Source organism: Protopterus annectens, chromosome 17.part0, assembly GCF_019279795.1.
Source record: "Protopterus annectens isolate FY-2018-M chromosome 17.part0, PAN1.0, whole genome shotgun sequence".
Classification (NCBI taxonomy): Eukaryota; Metazoa; Chordata; order Ceratodontiformes; family Protopteridae; genus Protopterus; species Protopterus annectens.
The window spans coordinates 67,377,926-67,399,967 of NC_056751.1; the positions used below are offsets into that span (position 1 = coordinate 67,377,926).

Here is a 22,042-nt window from a genome sequence, read left to right on the forward strand (position 1 = left end):
TGCATGAAACATTTTCTTATCTATAATAGACAGTTGCTTTAAAAGAACAGGATTATGTTGTATATCACTGACAGTTTTATGCAAGGACTCAAAGTATGAGTCATAATCTGCATCACAAATTGTTTCTGTATTTTTAGCATTTTTAGGTTTAATATAACATTTATAAGAAACAGTTACATTACATTTGCTCCAACCTACTTGAATCGTGTCATTCTTAAAAAAACATACAATTCCTGTTTGTATAACAGGTAGAAATAATGCAATTTTGTCTTTAGATTTTACAGGTGTAGTCTCAAAAATCAAGTTTTCTCAGGTCTCATTGACCCCTAGGGGGATAGCAGCCATCAATAATCCCCTGTATGCTGTTGGTAAAGCTGTGCAAATCCAACAATTTGAAATATTAAAAGTCTCAGCATACACATATTTGATTGCTTGGTAAGTGTTAAAGTTCGGATGCCAGTCTATGAGTGTTGAATCACGTTTGTTCAGTCTAGCTGGTGTGGCTGAAGAAAAGAAAGGCCACAGCAAAAAGAACATTATCACTAATGCAGTTATTAAGATGATTATGCAACACTGCTGAAGTCGTTCAGCATTCCTATTATCTCTGGGTCTTGTCATTTTACTGCTGCTGTGTGTTAGCAAGAGTTTTATCAAGTTCAAAGTTTTTGACTAGTTTACAGTGTGTCAACTGAATCCAAGATGAACGTTCCACAATTTTGACTGCTGTGGGCGTGCTCAGCAGTACTTGATATGGACCTTCCCACTTTGGTGTCGTCCAATTCTTCTTTTTGATTGTTTTCACCCAGACCCAAGTGCCTGGGGCTACTGCTACTTCGGATGGTTTGGTTTGGTCTTTATCTGAAGCAGAATTAAACTGTAAAAGATGTTTGTTATTCAGCATACTTCTCATATACTCTGCAAGTGTCCAATCTGCTTCCTGGTCTGCAGGCATGAGAGGTTTCCACTGGGGTATATAATAAGCTCTTCCGAAAATCTTTTCGAAAGGTGTCAGTCCTTTTGCATTTGGAACAGTTCTCATACTCAACAGTGCCAGGGGCAAACAGTACACCCAGTTCTTCTGTGTGTCTACCATGAGTTTTTTTAAGCTTATTTTTTAAAACTCCATTGTGCCTCTCTACTAACCCTGCAGATTGAGGGTGATATGCACAGTGATGTTTTAAAGAAATCCCAAAATACTGGCTCAACTGTTGTATAGTTTGGTTAATGAAATGTGTACCATTGTCACTGTAGATCCTTTCCGGTATGCCAAATCTAGGAACAATTTCTTTAACTACGGTCTTTGCAACAGTGGCTGCATCTGGTTTACTAGTCGGAAAGGCCTCCACCCATTTGGAGAACATATCCACAATGACAAGGCAGTACTTTTTATTTTCACATTTGCTCAATTCTATGAAATCCATACAGATAGTATGAAACAGATATGGTGGTGTAGGGAAACTCCCTTGCTTGGGCTTTAATGCCCCCTGTGCATGATGTTTATTACAAGTGTGACATGACAGGCAACATTTTTTAGTGTAGTTTGTAAACCCGTACGTAGCGAATACCTGATTCACTAACTGTACCATCCCCCCTGTTGAGACATGGCTCTGCCCATGGCTCAACAAAGCTGCATATCTAAATAAATTAGACAGTAATATCGGTTTTCCCTCTTTGGAGATGTACAGCCCTTCCTTGAGAATTGCTCCTCGTTTTTTCCATTTTTGTTTTTCAGCTTGTGTAGTAAGTGTCTGCATTGTTTTCAACATTTCTAAGTCTAAAATCTCAGAAAGTTGTAATTCCTCGTTCAAAAGAAATGCTTCTGAGGCTGCTTGCTTTGCAGCTGTGTCAGCTCTCGCATTGCCTTTTGAAATCCTATCTTGTTGTTTTGTATGAGCTATTGCATTTACACTACTGCTTTTCTTTGAGCAAGAATAGAATCTAACAAATCTAAAAAAAACTGTGCATGGTGGTTACGGTTTGCCAGTAGATGTCACCATTCCTCGATTCTTCCACTGTTGTGCAAAAACATGTACAGTAGAAAAGCATACTGGCTGTCTGTAAAAATGTTTATGCTTTTACCCTTTGCTAAGGTACATGCCCGTGTCAAGGCAATCAACTCTGCTGCTTGTGCAGATAAGTTATGTGGTAGAGGTTTCGCTTCTACAATCTCAGTATCAGAAACTACTGCATAACCTGTTAGGTTCTGTCCTGTAGGACTCCTTTTGCATGAGCCATCCATGTAATATGTCACCTCGGCATCATCCAGGGGAACATCCGTGAGGTCTTTTCTAGGCAGTGTCTTTTGCTCAATTACCTGCAGGCAGTTATGGGGTGTGCCTTCCACAGGAGTTGGGAGCAAGGTAGACGGATTCAAAGTAGTACATCGTTCAATTGTCATGTGAGGTTGGCTCAGCAATATAGTCATACAAGAAAGATGCCTAGCAGGGGAAAGATATGCTACTTTTTCTTGCAGTAAAATGATTACAACTGCATGAGGCACTCTCAATGTGAGAGGGTGGAATAACACTACTGAGGCTGAAGCCTGCACTGCCATTGCAGCTGCAACTACTGCTTGTACACAGTGGGGTCCAGTTGTGATGAATAATAAGCAACGGGGCGTTGTTTGTCCCCATGCTGTTGAGTCAATACTGATGTCATATAACCTTGTTTGCAATCTACAGTTTGGAAAAAACGTTTGTGATAATTTGGTAATCCTAAAACTAATGATGATGCTATTAATTGTTTCAGTTTGCAGAAAGTTAATTCTGCTTCTGGTGTCCACTGTATTAAATCTTGTGCTGCCATAGGTTTCTTAAAAATCAGGTCGGTTAAAGGTGCAGATTCCAAAGCATAGTTTGGGATCCAGCTTCGACAAAAATTAGTCGTACCCAGGAAGGACATCATTTCCTTCTTGGTTGTGGGTTTAGGTGCTTGTAAGATCGCTACTTTTCTGTCCTCATCTAATGTTCTGCCATCTTTGGATATTACATATCCAAGGTATTTCACTTGTTTTCTCCAAAGCTGCAATTTATTTTTGCTTACTTTGTGTCCTTCAACTGCTAGGAATTTTAATAATGCTATAGTATCTTCCTTACAATCTTGCTGGGTAGGGGTGGCCAGCAGGATGTCGTCAACATAAAGTAAAATTTGACTACCTCTCGGTGGGATAAATCCCGCTAAATTACTTGCCATTTCTTGTGAGAATATCATTGGGCTTTCACTATAGCCCTGTGGTAGTCACGTATATGTATACCACTTCCCCTGAAATGTAAATGCAAACCAATACTGGCTGTCAGGGTGAATCGGTATCGAAAAGAACGCATTGCTGATATCTACCACAGAAAAATACTTCTGTTGAGGTTTTAAATCATTCAACAAGGTATGTGGATCTGGCACCATAGGTGCTCTTGGTATTACTCCGTCATTTACAGCTTGTAAATAGTGGACCATACGCCATTCTCCATTTGCTTTTTTAACTGGGAATAAGGGTGTGTTACATGGTGAATCAGGAGATTCCACCAGTATTCCCTTCTTAAGTAAAGCTGCTATGATAGGTTTAATACCTGCCTCTGCATCTTTTCTCAAGGGGTACTGTCTCTTTTGTGGTCTAAATGCTGACTTTGGCGTGATAGTAACTGGTCCTGCTGTGCGAATAAGTCCTACGTCTGATTTTCCTGTTGACCAGAGAGTTTCTGGTATGTTTAACAAAGCTTTTTCTTCCTCTTCTAATAAAAGGGCTTCTCAGCTGTCTTTGCTGGGCTGCAAGTGTACAGCTGGATGTGTTTGTGTTATCCAGTTCAGTTTCTGTTTTTGTATTCCCTGTTCTGACAGTTCTGATTCTGTCTGTTTTTCCCATTTCGTGACTTTCTCTCCTAGGTCTATCCATTTTAAATGTTCCTCTTTAGTTAAACTAACATGCGGAAATAGATTCGATTTGTAAAGTGAAAAGAACTCCTGGGGTAATGAACAGCTAACTACACTGTTCCCTTTCATGTCCCAGTACAAATTACACAGTACTAATCTATGCATGATTTTTAAACAATTCTTATTCATATTCTTTGTCAGGTCCTGGTGTATTACAATGATACAGAGTACAGTGCAACAGGTGTTGTATGTCAATACAAAGGGAGGGAAACTTACTGATAGTTACATTAATTAACTCTTCAGTTACTGCTCCAGGGCCAGTCATAACTAAGTCCTGGCTGTACCAGTAAAATGTCTCACCTTCCATTTGCACTGCAAAAGTATTAGTTTGTCACTGTGCTTCCATACCCTGCATGGTTGGAATTACTGCTATGCCTAATAGTTGCATAAGATCTCTGCCCAAAAGGTTCACTGGGCATTTTGCAGAAAAAAACAATTTTGCTTTTCTGGGTTAATCCTGAAACAGGATCTGTTATTGTAACGTTATGGGAGAGAGGCTCCTGATACAGCTGTCCATTAGCTGCTTTTACTAGTATAAAGTCATGTGATTCTGAATTTTCTGGTAGTTTGGAGGGGTGTACCAGGGTTCGTGATGCCCCTGAATCGCACAAAAATTTGACTTCCCTCCCTTCCACCAGGAGTGTCACTTCTGGTTTTGTGTCAGCTAGATAGAGCTCTAGGCTCAGTAAGGCTAGGTCTAATATTTTGTTTTCTTCACTATCGGTAGCTTCCTGCACTTCCTCTATTATCACATTCTCTGCTCCTTCTATCACATTCTCATTTGTCCTTTCTCTATTATTCCTATCTAGTGATTCCTGACTTTCATATAATCAGTCCTCACCCTCATCGTTTTTGTCTTCCACTGCTGCCTTCTTATTTTTCCTGCAATCCCTTGCAAAGTGTCTCTTTTTCCCGCATTTGAAGCACTCACCTCTTTTCTTTCTCCCTTCAAAGTCCTCTGATCGCTGATCAGATTGTTTGTTTCCCTGGGCATTCTTTTTGCCCTTTTGTCCGGACTGTACTAAATAAACTTCTCCATCTTCTACAGCAAATACTTGGGCTTTCTTTTTCTTTTTGTTATTAAAATGCCTTTCGGCATGTCTAGCATATTCAAGCAGTGATTGTAATCTGCTTGTACGATGGTCTACCATATGTTTAGTAATGAAACTACTTATGGGTGCAATACTGCCTTTCAAAAATGCATTCTTTAACTGCTGCTCATATGGGGAATCCTGTGTCTGATCTTCAGGCACCTGCATTCCACAGTGATTGTTAAAACATTCTAATAATCTGGCAAAATATCTATCAGCAGTTTCACTTTCTTGTTGGATGCATTGATTAATGCAAGTCCAGTCTGCCCTAGGCTTCCATTTCTCAGAAATTCGGTCTGTCAGACGTTTCACTCTGTTATCTAGTTCTGCGCTGCTATGTGGGGGGGGGCCTAAGTGCAGCGTCACGGGGATTCCAGTTCCCACTGATCATGTGCCAATCTGGACCTACTATTTGTCTGACTACTTTTTCTACTTCCTCTCCATTTAAGTGATAACTTAATCTCATACCCTGTACGTCTTCTAAGAACTTTCTAAAATTAACTTTTGGATGGGGAATTCCCTGTGTGGCTTTCCGTATGTCTTCCGGTGTCCACGGTCTGTATACTAAGAGAGTTGGGTCTTGCTCTTCTTGTCCTGCCTGAGGATTTGGTACTTCTATGAGTGGGCATATCTCTTCTTCACTCATAGCCCGTGAATTTCCATTCATTTGATATAATTCAATATCCCCTTTTAAATTATGTGTTCGAGACCTAGTCTCGATAGGATCTCTAACAAACAGTAGTGGTTTTATAGGAATAACTGGATATCGTGGAGGTGGGCCAGTTTGTTCTTTTGCTTCATATTCCGGTAAGGGAGCTGGTAAGGGAACCGGAACCGGAGGGGGTGGAGGGGCCGATGCTATAACTAAGTTATTATCCTCTTTGTCTAGAAACATTGCTTTTGAGTTTTTATTCTTTTGTTCTCTTCGGTTTGCTTCCTCAATCCACCTGTGTGCCTGAGGAACTCCTAATTTACGCTGTTTTTTAACCCGACCTTTAGAATCGGTTTTTAACTGTCTAATAAGTTTGATAAGCGAGGCTCTTTCTAGTTTCCCATCAAATTCATATTTATTAACCCATTTAGTATAATATCTAACGTTGTCGGCGCTCTGTGATTGCATATATTTTGCGTCTTCGGTTAACGGTGGGCTTTGGGGTCTTTTCATTTTTGTGCACGTATTACCCATTTTGTTCTAACCTTTTAAGTGTTACGTAACCCTTTTATTTTTAACGTGGTACCACCAAGTGTTTACAGTCTCTTCAAACTACCTGCCTACTTATTCTGTTTCCCTGATCTATGACAAGATAGCAATATTTCTGTCCCTGAATTTTAACAAAATTCTCACAGAACAAATACAATCAAGTCCCTGATCTAAAACAGAAAAAAGTAGATTCACCCTACCTGAGCCTCAGCGATTGGTCACTCACTGTTCAAACGGAACCCGCCTTCAGTCGTAGATCAGAAAAGTGGCTGGCCTCTTTTGCACGACAATTCAGTCGGAGGTCTTTCAATGAAGAAGATCCGATGTGGTATCTTCCCTGCGCAGTTTCATGCCACCTGGCCCATCTGATCCCAGGCTAAACGAGGGATCTGAAGTAGGATATTCATTTGTCTAGGTGTAGTCTCAAAAATCAAGTTTTCTCAGGTCTCATTGACCCCTAGGGGGATAGCAGCCATCAATAATCCCCTGTATGCTGTTGGTAAAGCTGTGCAAATCCAACAATTTGAAATATTAAAGTTCTCAGCATACACATATTTGATTGCTTGGTAAGTATTTAAAGTTCGATGCCAGTCTATGAGTGTTGAATCACGCTTGTTCAGTCTAGCTGGTGTGGCTGAAGAAAAAGAAAGGCCACAGCAAAAAGAACATTATCACTAATGCAGTTATTAAGATGATTATGCAACACTGCTGAAGTCGTTCAGCATTCCTATTATCTCTGGGTCTTGTCATTTTACTGCTGCTGTAATGTTAAAGCAAGAGTTTTATCAAGTTCAAAGTTTTTGACTAGTTTACAGTGTGTCAACTGAATCCAAGATGAACGTTCCACAATTTTGACTGCTGTAGGCGTGCTCAGCAGTACTTGATATGGACCTTCCCACTTTGGTGTCGTCCAATTCTTCTTTATGATTGTCTTCACCCAGACCCAAGTGCCAGGGGCTACTGCTACTTCGGATGGTTTGGTTTGGTCTTTATCTGAAGCAGAATTAAACTGTAAAAGATGTTTGTTATTCAGCATACTTCTCATATACTCTGCAAGTGTCCAATCTGCTTCCTGGTCTGCAGGCATGAGAGGTTTCCACTGGGGTATATAATAAGCTCTTCCAAAAATCTTTTCGAAAGGTGTCAGTCCTTTTGCATTCGGAACAGTTCTCATACTCAACAGTGCCAGGGGCAAACAGTGCACCCAGTTCTTCTGTGTGTCTACCATGAGTTTTTTAAGCTTATTCTTTAAAACTCCATTGTGCCTCTCTACTAACCCTGCAGATTGAGGGTGATATGCACAGTGATGTTTTAAAGAAATCCCAAAATACTGGCTCAACTGTTGTATAGTTTGGTTAACGAAATGTGTACCATTGTCACTGTAGAGCCTTTCCGGTATGCCAAATCTAGGAACAATTTGTTTAACTACGGTCTTTGCAACAGTGGCTGCATCTGGATTACTAGTCGGAAAGGCCTCCACCCATTTGGAGAACATATCCACAATGACAAGGCAGTACTTTTTATTTTCACATTTGCTCAATTCTATGAAATCCATACAGATAGTATGAAACAGATATGGTTGTGTAGGGAAACTCCCTTGCTTGGGCTTTAATGCCCCCTGTGCATGATGTTTATTACAAGTGTGACATGACAGGCAACATGTTTTAGTGTAGTTTGTAAACCCGTACGTAGCGAATACCCGATTCACTAACTGTATCATCCCCCCTGTTGAGACATGGCTCTGCCCATGGCTCAACAAAGCTGCATATCTAAATAAATTAGACAGTAATATCGGTTTTCCCTCTTTGGAGATGTACAGCCCTTCCTTGAGAATTGCTCCTCATTTTTTCCATTTTTGTTTTTCAGCTTGTGTAGTAAGTGTCTGCATTGTTTTCAACATTTCTAAGTCTACAATCTCAGAAGGTTGTAATTCCTCGTTCAAAAGAAATGCTTCTGAGGCTGCTTGCTTTGCAGCTGTGTCAGCTCTCGCATTGCCTTTTGAAATCCTATCTTGTTGTTTTGTATGAGCTATGCATTTACAAATAGCTACTTTCTGAGGCAACTGAATAGAATCTAACAAATCTAAAATAAACTGTGCATGGTTACTCGGTTTGCCAGTAGATGTCACCATTCCTCGATTCTTCCACTGTTGTGCAAAAACATGTACAGTAGAAAAAGCATACTGGCTGTCTGTAAAAATGTTTATGCTTTTACCCTTTGCTAAGGTACATGCCCGTGTCAAGGCAATCAACTCTGCTGCTTGTGCAGATAAGTTATGTGGTAGAGGTTTCGCTTCTACAATCTCAGTATCAGAAACTACTGCATAACCTGTTAGGTTCTGTCCTGTAGGACTCCTTTTGCATGAGCCATCCACGTAATATGTCACCTCGGCATCATCCAGGGGAACATCCGTGAGGTCTTTTCTAGGCAGTGTCTTTTGCTCAATTACCTGCAGGCAGTTATGGGGTGTGCCTTCCACAGGAGTTGTGAGCAAGGTAGACGGATTCAAAGTAGTACATCATTCAATTGTCATGTGAGGTTGGCTCAGCAATATAGTCATACAAGAAAGATGCTTAGCAGGGGAAAGATATGCTACTTTTTCTTGCAGTAAAATGATTACAACTGCATGAGGCACTCTCAATGTGAGAGGGTGGAATAACACTACTGAGGCTGAAGCCTGCACTGCCATTGCAGCTGCAACTACTGCTTGTACACAGTGGGGTAGGGACCGCGCCACTGGGTCCAGTTGTGATGAATAATAAGCAATGGGGCGTTGTTTGTCCCCATGCTGTTGAGTCAATACTGATGTCATATAACCTTGCTTGCAATCTACAGTTTGGAAAAAACGTTTGTGATAATTTGGTAATCCTAAAACTAATGATGATGCTATCAATTGTTTCAGTTTGCAGAAAGTTAATTCTGCTTCTGGTGTCCACTGTATTAAATCTTGTGCTGCCATAGGTTTCTTCAAAATCAGGTCGGTTAAAGGTGCAGATTCCAAAGCATAGTTTGGGATCCAGCTTCATAAAATTAGTCGTGCCCAGAAGGACATCATTTCCTTCTTGGTTGTGGGTTTAGGTGCTTGTAAGATCGCTACTTTTCTGTCCTCATCTAATGTTCTGCCATCTTTGGATATTACATATCCAAGGTATTTTACTTGTTTTCTCCAAAGCTGCAATTTATTTTTGCTTACTTTGTGTCCTTCAACTGCTAGGAATTTTAATAATGCTATAGTATCTTCCTTACAATCTTGCTGGGTAGGGGCGGCCAGCAGGATGTCGTCAACATAAAGTAAAATTTGACTACCTCTCGGTGGGATAAATCCCGCTAAATTACTTGCCATTTCTTGTGAGAATATCATTGGGCTTTCACTATAGCCCTGTGGTAGTCACGTATATGTATACCACTTCCCCTGAAATGTAAATGCAAACCAATACTGGCTGTCAGGGTGAATCGGTATCGAAAAGAACACATTGCTGATATCTACCACAGAAAAATACTTCTGTTGAGGTTTTAAATCATTCAACAAGGTATGTGGATCTGGCACCATAGGTGCTCTTGGTATTACTCCGTCATTTACAGCTTGTAAATCGTGGACCATACGCCATTCTCCGTTTGCTTTTTTAACTGGGAATAAGGGTGTTACATGGCGAATCAGGAGATTCCACCAGTATTCCCTTCTTAAGTAAAGCTGCTATGATAGGTTTAATACCTGCCTCTGCATCTTTTCTCATGGGGTACTGTCTCTTTTGTGGTCTAAATGCTGACTTTGGCGTGATAGTAACTGATCCTGCTGTGCGAATAAGTCCTACGTCTGATTTTCCTGTTGACCAGAGAGTTTCTGGTATGTTTAACAAAGCTTTTTCTTCCTCTTCTAATAAAAGGGCTTCTCAGCTGTCTTTGCTGGGCTGCAAGTGTACAGCTGGATGTGTTTGTGTTATCCAGTTCAGTTTCTGTTTTTGTATTCCCTGTTCTGACAGTTCTGATTCTGTCTGTTTTTCCCATTTCGTGACTTTCTCTCCTAGGTCTATCCATTTTAAATGTTCCTCTTTAGTTAAACTAACATGCAGAAATAGATTCGATTTGTAAAGTGAAAAGAACTCCTGGGGTAATGAACAGTTAACTACACTGTTCCCTTTCATGTCCCAGTACAAATTACACAGTACTAATCTGTCTGCATGATTTTTAAACAATTCTTGTTCATATTCTTTGTCAGGTCCTGGTGTATTACAATGATACAGAGTACAGTGCAACAGGTGTTGTATATCAATACAAAGGGAGGGAAACTTACTGATAGTTACATTAATTAACTCTTCAGTTACTGCTCCAGGGCCAGTCGTAACTAAGTCCTGGCTGTACCAGTAAAATGTCTCACCTTCCATTTGCACTGCAAAAGTATTAGTTTGTCGCTGTGCTTCCATACCCTGCATGGTTGGAATTACTGCTATGCCTAATAGTTGCATAAGATCTCTGCCCAAAAGGTTCACTGGGCATTTTGCAGAAAAAACAATTTTGCTTTTCTGGGTTAATCCTGAAACAGGATCTGTTATTGCAACGTTATGGGAGAGAGGCTCCCGATACAGCTGTCCATTAGCTGCTTTTACTAGTATAAAGTCATGTGATTCTGAATTTTCTGGTAGTTTGCAGGGGTGTACCAGGGTTCGTGATGCCCCTGAATCGCACAAAAATTTGACTTCCCTCCCTTCCACCACGAGTGTCACTTCTGGTTTTGTGTCAGCTAGATAGAGCTCTAAGCTCAGTAAGGTTAGGTCTAATATTTCGTTTTCTTCACTATCGGTAGCTTCCTGCACTTCCTCTATTATCACATTCTCTGCTTCTTCTATCACATTCTCATTTGTCCTTTCTCTATTATTCCTATCTAGTGATTCCTGACTTTCATATAATCAGTCCTCACCCTCATCGTTTTTGTCTTCCACTGCTGCCTTCTTATGTTTCCTGCAATCCCTTGCAAAGTGTCCCTTTTTCCCGCATTTGAAGCACTCACCTCTTTTCTTTCTCCCTTCAAAGTCCTCTGATCGCTGATCAGATTGTTTGTTTCCATGGGCATTCTTTTTGCCCTTTTGTCCGGACTGTACTAAATAAACTTCTCCATCTTCTACAGCAAATACTTGGGCTTTCTTTTTCTTTTTGTTATTAAAATGCCTTTCGGCATGTCTAGCATATTCAAGCAGTGATTGTAATCTGCTTGTACAATGGTCTACCATATGTTTAGTAATGAAACTACTTATGGGTGCAATGCTGCCTTTCAAAAATGCATTTTTTAACTGCTGCTCATATGGGGAATCCTGTGTCTGATTTTCAGGCACCTGCATTCCACAGTGATTGTTAAAACATTCTAATAATCTGGCAAAATATCTATCAGCAGTTTCACTTTCTTGTTGGATGCATTGATTAATGCAAGTCCAGTCTGCCCTAGGCTTCCATTTCTCAGAAATTCGGTCTGTCAGACCTTTCACTCTGTTATCTAGTTCTACGCTGCTATGTAGGAGGGGCCTAAGTGCAGCGTCACGGGGATTCCAGTTGCCACTGATCATGTGCCAATCTGGACCTACTATTTGTCTGACTACTTTTTCTACTTCCTCTCCATTTAAGTGATAACTTAATCTCATACCCTGTAAGTCTTCTAAGAACTTTCTAAAATTAACTTTTGGATGGGGAATTCCCTCTGTGGCTTTCCGTATGTCTTCCGGTGTCCACAGTCTGTATACTAAGAGAGTTGGGTCTTGCTCTTCTTGTCCTGCCTGAGGATTTGGTACTTCTATGAGTGGGCTTATCTCTTCTTCACTCATAGCCCTTGAATTTCCATTCATTTAATATAATTCAATATCCCCTTTTAAATTATGTGTTCGAGACCTAGTCTCGATAGGATCTCTAACAAACAGTAGTGGTTTTATAGGAATAACTGGATATCATGGAGGTGGGCCAGTTTGTTCTTTTGCTTCATATTCCGGTAAGGGAGCTGGTAAGGGAACCGGAACCGGAGGGGGTGGAGGGGCCGATGCTATAACTAAGTTATTATCCTCTTTGTCTAGAAACATTGCTTTTGAGTTTTTATTCTTTTGTTCTCTTCGGTTTGCTTCCTCAATCCACCTGTGTGCCTGAGGAACTCCTAATTTACGCAGTTTTTTAACCCGACCTTTAGAATCGGTTTTTAACTGTCTAATAAGTTTGATAAGCGAGGCTCTTTCTAGTTTCCCATCAAATTCATATTTATTAACCCATTTAGTATAATATCTAACATTGTCGGCGCTCTGTGATTGCATATATTTTGCGTCTTCGGTTAACGGTGGGCTTTGGGGTCTTTTCGTTTTTGTGCACGTATTACCCATTTTGTTCTAACCTTTTAAATGTTACGTAACCCTTTTATTTTTAATGTGGTACCACCAAGTGTTTACAGTCTCTTCAGACTACCTGCCTACTTATTCTGTTTCCCTGATCTATGACAAGATAGCAATATTTCTGTCCCTGAATTTTAACAAAATTCTCACAGAACAAATACAATCAAGTCCATGATCTTAAACAGAAAAAAGTAGCTTCACCCTACCTGAGCCTCAGCGATTGGTCACTCGCTGTTCAAACGGAACCCGCCTTCAGTCGTAGATCATAAAAGTGGCTGGCCTCTTTTGCACGACAATTCAGTCGGTGGTCTTTCAATGAAGAAGATCCGATGTGGTATCTTCCCTGCGCAGTTTCATGCCACCTGGCCCATCTGATCCCAGGCTAAACGAGGGTTTCCGGCTCCAAAGGACCAAAAAATGTCAAAGAAAAATACTTCAAAAGACCAAAAGCATAAGGTTCAGTTCAGGTATCTTTATTCTTGCTCAAGGAGACAAAAAATGCAGTTACAGAGTTTGTCTGACTATAATCAGGAACTGTCACAATTATTATAACTTTCTTTCAAGGCATTGCCCACTACGGCTGATGTAGCAGATCATTAGTTCATAATTCTGTTACTTTACAGATGTTTCTCACATTTCTAGCTGACTCTTCAAAGTTTAAACAAAGATTTTTTAGTAAACAGGATGGCCTTGATGACCACTGGTCAATTATAACTTTCTTGCTATGTGATGTTACAAGTCTAGATACTATGGCTAATTCAAGCACAATGCAAGTACAGATTTCTGAAGCAGTTCATTGTTTATAGTATCTAACTTTCTTGCAGCTTGTGCACTTTTTCATTAGCACGAACAGAGCTTATTGTCCATAATGAATGGATCTACAGAAATTATTACTATTCTCCATTTAATTTCCTGACCTAGCAGAAAATCACCTGCTTTCCAGTACATTTCCAAAGCATAAACATGTATTTTGCTGTGCTAGCAAACTAGGTCAGAGTGCATCTTGCAGTGTCAGAAAGCACAATTTCAGAAAAGCATGTTTTCAGTTTCAAATAGAACTAATTTATAATTTTTGAAAATAATTTATGAGTTTTGGATTTATTTTGTATAAATTATTTATGATGAATTCATTGTTGTGAATAATATATAAAAATATGTATTTATTTATAGATATTTATTGTTATGTATAAGGTCACTTTAAAAAGTTTCTCCTTTTGTGATGTTTATTAGTAAATTGGATAATTGATTGTTTGAACATTCATTATAAAAGCTGCCATTGTGCAGCAATTAACTGTGATCCTTGAAGGCGAACTGCCGAGGTACCAGATCATTTCACATTAAAGGAGAAGAAAAGTACTGGCTGTTTGGTGTGTTGCTGTCAAATAGAACTAATGCTGCATATAGAATAAAAACATGTTAATCTTCCCTTATTTAAAATAAGCAATGCACACATATGTTAATACATATTTTTCTAACACGGGGTGTGGGGGGCACAGACCCCCACGTTGGGGGGTGTGGGCCCACTTTAGTTTTAGTTTAAAGTTTATGTTTTTTTTTGTTAGGGAACAGTGATTTTTTTTCCCTGGGAAAAAAAATTGCTGTTATGTGTGTTCGTTATTGTGCGGTTTTGTTCTTTTGGGTTCAGTATTACATCATTCAAACTTATACAAGTTTGACGATGTGATATAGACCCAAGAAGGCCTTATGACTGTCTTTAGTAGATGTGGCCAGTTTGGACTTCAAGTTTGCTTTGGAGGATTTCACTAGTGCTCTTATTTGCTTGTTCAGGCTAAGGAGAGATTGCTTCCAATTAGACACCTGCCCCTTCTTGGTCCTGGACAGCAATTTTTTCCCTTTTATTATAGAGTTTATTTAGATATATCTCTGCCTAGAAAACAAGTGTCTCCTCCTTGGGATTTTAACTTTGTGCTTGAAAAGCTTACTTTTTTTTCCATTTGAGTCAGCTTACCAGGTTGATTTGAAATTCCTAGCATGGAAGACTGTTTTACTCATTGCTCTGACTTCTGCTAGGAGAATATCTGAGTGACAAGTGCTTATCGTGAGTCAGCCCTACCTCATTATAGAGTTTCTATAAGAAATAATCACTCTTTAATGCCTAAAGTGGTCTCAGAGTTTACACTGCTGATCCAGTCCATTAATCTCCCTGTATTTTTCTAGAACCCAAATAAGGAAGAAAAAATACTTCATACTCTGGATGCCCACAGTCAGCTCTGATGCTAACTAGAAACACTCAGTCCATCAGGAAAGCTGATCAGCTGTTTGTTTTTTTATGATGGGAAGAGAGGAAAAAAGGACAACCAGTGTTATAGCAGACATTTTCCAGATGGTTGTCTCATGCTGTTTCTTTCTACTGTGCACACCATAAATATCTACTTCCTGGCAGGGTTAGGACCCATTACTTAAGGGCTTGTTTTTTTCTGTGGCTTTCTGAAAAGGGATGGACACTAGCAGCATTCTAGAGGCAGCAATGTCACCCTCCATACATACCTTTACAAGACACAAATTGTATTCCTTTTCCAGGTCCAGAACTGGCTTTGCTTGGACCATTCTCCAGTGGTTCCTGGATTTTTAATTTTCTTCCTATTCTTTCTTTAGTTTCTAAGCTGTGGTAATTTACCCAACTAGTTTAGGCTACTGTAGCAAAGTTGTGTAACTAAACTTTTCATATCAGTAGATATTCTAATGGATTATTCCTGCAGTAGCCTATCCCCTCCTTCCCTCAAACACCCTTTTTTTGATGCTTTTTGTATTGCCAGTGTGTGTGTGCGTGTGTGTGTGTATGTGTGTGTGTGTTTGTGTGTGTGTGTTTGTGTGTGTGTGTATAAGCCTTTGTGTACATAGTTAGTTTTGTGTTACATTTACTAACATTTTAATCCTTTCAATGCTATTGCCTCCCTTCTTGGAACAAGAAAGCTCTAAAGTGTTTTGTGCTATCACTATCTTTAGCACCCAGCTTGCTGCTCTGCTCTCGCAGGAAGGACTTGCTCTCATTGCAGGCTTTTGGATGGATATGACAGACATTAGGGAAAGGACTTGCTCTTGTTTTATGGACTTTGGGCTAAGGAATATTATGGACTTTAAAGTATGCAACTGCAGTGGACTTTACTAAGGAATATTTGGGCTGTGTGTGTGTGTGTGTGTGTGTGTGTGTGTGTGTGTGTGTGTGTGTGTGTGTGTGTGTGTGTCTGTGTAAAATTCTCCAGTTGCTATATGGTGGTGGGTAGAGAATACCCCAGACTTGAAGCCTGTACCTTGGGCCCAGGTGGCAAGAGCCTGAATTCCCTACCCACCACCATTTGCAAAAAAATTGCAGATTTTTGCCTCATATTTGTTCTGTTCTGCTCCTCATAAAATCTGTGGTTTCTGTATTTTTGTGTCTTTATACAGTCAGTGGTGCAGTGGTAGCATTGTTTCCTGACAGCTACAGGTTCTCCGGTTTGATTCTTGGCTGAGGTGCCTTCTGTGTGGAGTCTGTATGTCCTCCCTGTGTTTGTGTGGGTTTCCTCTGGGTGCTCTGGTGTCCTCCCATCTTACAAAAATATGTGTCTGGAGTGTTTCTCACTGGGTCTGTGCTGAAAATTGGCTTTTGTTCCAAGTCAGCCTTTCCTGGTTAACAAATGTTAAATAAATAAAAATGACAAGCATTTGAATTTCAGACTTCATATTCTTCAGAAAGTACATGGTGACAAAAAAACCTTTTATTCTAGCAATTTTCTAAGTTTATAAGATGGATACTTGAAATTTGTCCCTATTTTTGGGACTGTATTACTCTATTACTGGCTTTGTCCAGGCCAGGTGTTTTTTGCTAAGAGGTTGAGAGCTACGGTGAGAACTTAATTCACTGAATATGTTTGGGGGCTGCATTCCCCCATTATTGGCTTTGTTCAGGTGTTTTGTGCTAAGAGGTTGACAGCGATGGTGAGAATGAATTCACTAAATGGTAGCCATTTAAGTTTCAGTCTTCCTCTCTTTCACAAAACAACTGATTTGGCATAATGGTATGTTGCTCTGTCTGTTTTGCACAGGGTCCTGGGTTCATGACTTGGCAATGAACTGTATGGTGGTAACACAGCATTTTATTTTAGAACTTTCTAACATTATACAAGCAATGTTTAAAATGTGTCCCTGGTTTTTGGGCTTTTGTCTCTCCCCCCCCCAATAAATTTTGGCTTTTTTCCAGATTTATTGTGCTGCAAAGTTCAGAGATACAGCTGAGTGTCGAGTAGATTTTACAAGGAGCTGAGAGCTGCAGGGGAGCAAAAGTTTAGTGCTCCTTATACTGAGTCTGCTTTCATTGTTAATAGCACAACAGGTGGTGTACTTGCTTTTGATGCAGAAGGCTGTGGGTTCTACTCCCACAGCAGTTAGATGTATTGCTGATACTGTACTGTGTTGCAAAGGGGTGGATGCTGCAGTCTTTTTTGGCGAGGATACCTAGTAACTATGAACCTGTTATCAGTTTGCCATCCATTCTTTATTGCAATGTTACTAGCTTATCTTTTTTTAGTGCAACATAGGCAATTTATTCTTCAAGGGCAACAGGCACTTTATTTGTAGATGAAACAATGAAATATAAAGCTGTTTGCTAGCAGCAACCTCTTCATTAGTTACAGATCTCTTTAATGTGAAATTATTTAGATGACTTTTACTTTTTCAGAGATTGTGCATATTTACTGATACTGATGTACTGTAGAAGTTTGAGTAGACTTTTATGATGAAAATGTTCTGAATTGGGCAATTTTGTCATTATTAGTGCATGTATTTTGTTTCATTGTTTACTGGAAAAATGTTCAAAACAATACATTTAAAATGGCCTCTAAAACTGTACTGTATTGTACAAGGAATATAATTTAATACAATCAGGAAGGTGTATCAAAGAGCATGTGTATGTTTCATGTGCAAGGGCCTGTGATTTGAAAACAGCCCAAAGTTAATCTTTATCTGCCACTGGCAAAATGTATTTTCTTTAAATGTGGGTTTCAGTGCAGTTTCAATGAATGTGAGTTTCAAGGGCAGAGAAGTTTTAATGCTAAGTCTGTTTTCATTATGAGACTGCATTGCTTTGTTTAGCAGATATATATTAGTGTTTGTGCTGTAAAATGCAAAATAAAACTTTCAAATGAAGTCCAAATCATGGCAGAAGTAAAGCAGTATGCACATTTGTGTTTATGGTAAATGGGTGAAATAGCCAAGTAATGGTTCATTGGAATGGCTGCAGGGGGGAGGCTCCATTCGACCATGATTTTGTGAGGGGGGAAGGGCGGCAAACTCAAAGACAGCCCCGGCTGAACTATACCTATTAACTGTCCAGATTTTTGCAGAATTAATAGATTTTTGCTTCTTATCTTTGGTTTTTTCCTCATGCTATTTGTGGTTGTCTGGCAAATCATTTAGGAATTAAGTCACTAAATAATGACAGACACTGAGTTTCAGACTTTATAACCTTCAGAAAAATGCATGCTAAAGCAAGACCTGTTATTCTATCAACTGTCTCGGTTTATACAAGAGCAATTTTTAGTACTGTTTATATGTTCCCCTAATATATTTGGCCGTGTCAAGATTTCCTGCATTAACAGGTTGAGGTACATGCAAATAAATTGCTTTATAGAATTAGGCATATTCAAACCTCGCAACTGTCCCTGATTGTGGCTCAAAATGTTGCTTTTCCCCTAATAATCCCTCTGCAAAATGGCAATTTAGGAAGAAGACGTGGAAGGTTTACAATTAATAAATAACTGTAGTAATCAGAGTTATAGATTACTTTTATTTCAGAAATGCATGTAGATCCTTTTATTTTGTCAGTTGCTCAAGTTAGCAGTACTAATATTAAAAAAGTGTCCCTTCTTTGACAGGTTCCCGGCTGTATTGTGTGGCTATTTTATATTTTTGCATCACATTTTTGGTCTGTTTTTCATAAAATTGTGTTTTGTTTGGCAAATTAGTAGCAAATCATTAAAGACTGAAGTTAGAAAATAATGACAGACATTTGAGTTTCAGATTTCATACCCTTCAGAAAATTCATACTAATGCAAGACCTACTATTCTAGTATCTTTCTAAGTTTATAAGAGCAATATTTAAAAATTGTCCTTATTTTTGGGCCTTTGTCCCACTTCTATGTATGGCTTTGTTCAGATTTCTTGCTCTGAGGTTGAGAGGTGTGACAAATGTGTCAGGGCCATCACAGTCTTCTAGACACATTTCAAATTGTGACATACTTGTTGCACCCCACTCTCCTGTGTAGTGACTTTGTGGGTGTCCAAGCAAGGCAAGGAGCAGTTATGCAGTGTAAATGTGCAGAGTATCCCTCCATCCAAGGTAGACACAAGTACTACAGTGGCTTTTCATCTCTCCTTGATTTTGCAAAATGTTTTGGTTTCTGTCATATTTTATACTGTTGATTTATGCTTATTATTATTCAGAAAGGGCCTGTGTTTAAGTAGCAATGTTTTAATGACCATCAGGTAAGCTTGTCTGAGATTGTAAGATGCAAGTTAGCTTTAATAAGCATACTGTTAAAGAATTGTCAACAATGAAAGCCTTTCTGATGTTGCCATGCAGAGAATACTTACATAACTAGATAACGTGTAAGCCTTAGGTATTGAAATGCATATGACAGTATTTTAATAAAGGACAGGATTGCATTATGTTAAGAAGCTCATTACATTTGCTGGAGACTTTACCTGTAAACTAAACAGAATGCCAATCTATTTTGTGTGGTCCATAACTTGTGCAGTAATCCTTTAAGCAATGTATCTTGAGCTTGTTTCTTGTTTGCTTTTCATTTTTTACTTTGATCATGTTTTCCCCATGAAACAAGTAGATAGTTGGTGTCAGGCAGCAGGTCTTTTTTGGATAAGAAACATTTTTACAAGTAGGGGTATCACAGAGATTGCTGCTTTCAGCGTGTTACTTGGTACTTTAATAAAGCTGAATATAAATTATAATTAGAACTGTAGTGCAAGGAGAAGTGGTTTGAGTTGAATGCTGCTTGTTTTTCTTATTCTTGATTTTGACTGGCATTCCAGTAATGTATTTAAAAAATAATTTATTTTTTCAAGCCTCACAATCTTTTTGTTTCCATCTAGATATTAAGTAAGCTGTCATGCAGCCAATGCATTGAAATATGTTTTTTCTTTTACACTTCGTTTTGTCTTGATTGGCCACTAATAATGATGGTTTGGCACCCATGGCAGCGTATCTAATGTTTTGAGCATAGCTCCTCCCTTTTCTAGTTGGCCACACCCCTTCCCATTGACCCCACCCATTCAGCTGCCTCCTGCAGTCCCCCTTTAATTTGAAGTCACTAGCCGCCACTGCTGAATATGCAACACTCTTTTATTATTTCATTATTTGTAAAATAACATAAGTATTATACAATCCTTTTTCCTTCTGTGGAGTTCTTAAAAATGCATACACACACACAGACACACACACACACACACACACACACACACACTCACACACTCACACACACACACACACACATTGATGTACATATACAGACAATAATGTAAACATAAATACTTTTGTCTTTCAGATGATGGGTCGTTTTTTCAGTGGACTGGCTCAGTCTGGAGCCTGGTGCTGCTTTGATGAATTTAACAGAATAGATATTGAAGTTTTGTCTGTCATTGCTCAACAGCTGATTACCATCAGAAATGCGAAAGCTGCAAAGGTACTGATTTTAATTTTTCAGAATTAACTTAGTGTTGATGAGTTTTTATGAAATAAAAAGTAATTTTACATTTTTAGAATGCAAGTCAAAATATATGCTGTTTTTAAGATTTCAAAGATTAGTAAAAGCCTATATAGAACCATACCTCTCAACTGTCCAGATTTTTGCAGAATGTCCACAGTTAGCCAATGTCAGCTGAGGGAAGCAAACACTGGAACACTGGGCCATAGGAAATAGCTAGTTAATAACTCCTTAATCCTCTGTGCCAACTGCCAGTCCGTGATTTGTAAATGCCCCTTCAAAGTGAAATCCAAAAGGGTTTGCACCTGGAAAAGTGAGCACACTAAACTTCCAAATTAGCAGCTCATATATAATAACTAGTCTTGCTTTGCACAAATTAGAACAGTAGAGTGCTGAACTAGCAGAGAATAGGAAATGCTTTGAAATGTACATTGTGCTAAGACTGCATTACCCTTTCCTTAACCTTTATTGAAATCCTAGCCAGTTCTAATTTAGCTCCATCTTCAGGTTAACAGGCTCAGTACTGTTATATAATTTTCAGTGGGAGCCTGGCTATATTCAGAGATGTAGCTAGAATAGGGCAAAGGGAGCATCTGCACAAGCACAAAGTGTTAGGGGACATGATCAGCTGATCCCAATCAGTCTTCATTGTATAATGGCATTCAGAAAGGAATGCTTGTATTTGTGTTTGCAGTCAAAAGTGAATGAATCTCTGTAGCTCTCCATGTGTGTCATATACTGGTGCAGCAGTTTGCCACAGTTTAAAAGCAGGAAAATCTTTTTGTTTTACTCCTCAGCTTAATGTTGTGTGGGGGGGGCAGATTGGGGATGGCCTTGAATGAAAAAATAGCTAGTTTACCTCTGGATATATTAGGAAATTAGCAGGTCCTAAGATACACAAGATACCATGCAAAATGTAGTTTATGACAAGATAGTCATTTCTTTGATCCAACCACCCAACTAGGTGAGGTATAAGATAGCGGAATTGCTTGCTGATGAACATTTTTGTACAACTTTCACCTGAAGTAGCCTCCTTCCTGGCTTATATAACATAACTGCAAGTGAATTTATGGCATTCAGTGACACCTCTGGTAAAAAGTGTGCCTATGGAAGCTGGAGGAGATTTGAGTGCTGTGACTAATGATGGTTAGGATGCCAGCAGTGGTATGTTAATGCGGCCACCTGCAGTGATGGTAGGGCTACCTGATCCAAAATGTCTGCCACTTCATTGCATACTGGTCTTGATTGCATATTGTTGTCCTTGTTGCTTAAGGAAAGATTTTCAATCTGTAATTTAGTGCTGTGTTCTTACTTTGTGAAAGAATATTTGCTTATGCTGAAGAGGTGCTCAGGCATAATTTCACATTGGCAAGGAAAGGAGAAGTGGTCCCTGGTTCTTCATTATCTTTGCCAACTAACTGTCAGTGCCACAGTTGATATTAGTCCTATAGCTAACTAGAATAGTAGTAAAGACTCCCTCTGATGTGGCTATTTTCCCATGACAAAGGTGCCAGCCCATCACTGTTAATCTCTTCTGGCCAAATCTAGAGAAATACCAAACATAAGATCTCATGTTGTCAATTTTCATTCTATCCTCAACTGTTGGATTTGAATCTGAGCCTCAGATCTGACTCAGCCGTTACTGAAGCTTGTAGTAACCAAAAAGCTCTCGAGCTTCTCCTTTACCCATAATGCACCATTCCCTAAAATGCCTCAGATCTCGTTTGCCACTTTTCATGAAAGGACATG

The 22,042-nt window shown here is 39.3% G+C and overlaps 1 protein-coding gene across 1 annotated transcript in view; it reads left to right on the forward strand.

The window, feature by feature from the left end:
• The window catches only part of DNAH6 (dynein axonemal heavy chain 6), a 5,071,261-nt gene that overhangs the window by 2,310,803 nt on the left and 2,738,416 nt on the right, over window positions 1-22,042 (forward strand). Inside the window, exon 31 of the mRNA XM_044059309.1 lies at window positions 20,135-20,272. Coding sequence (XP_043915244.1) covers window positions 20,135-20,272 — 138 coding nt within the window. The remainder of the gene's footprint in view (window positions 1-20,134; window positions 20,273-22,042) is intronic.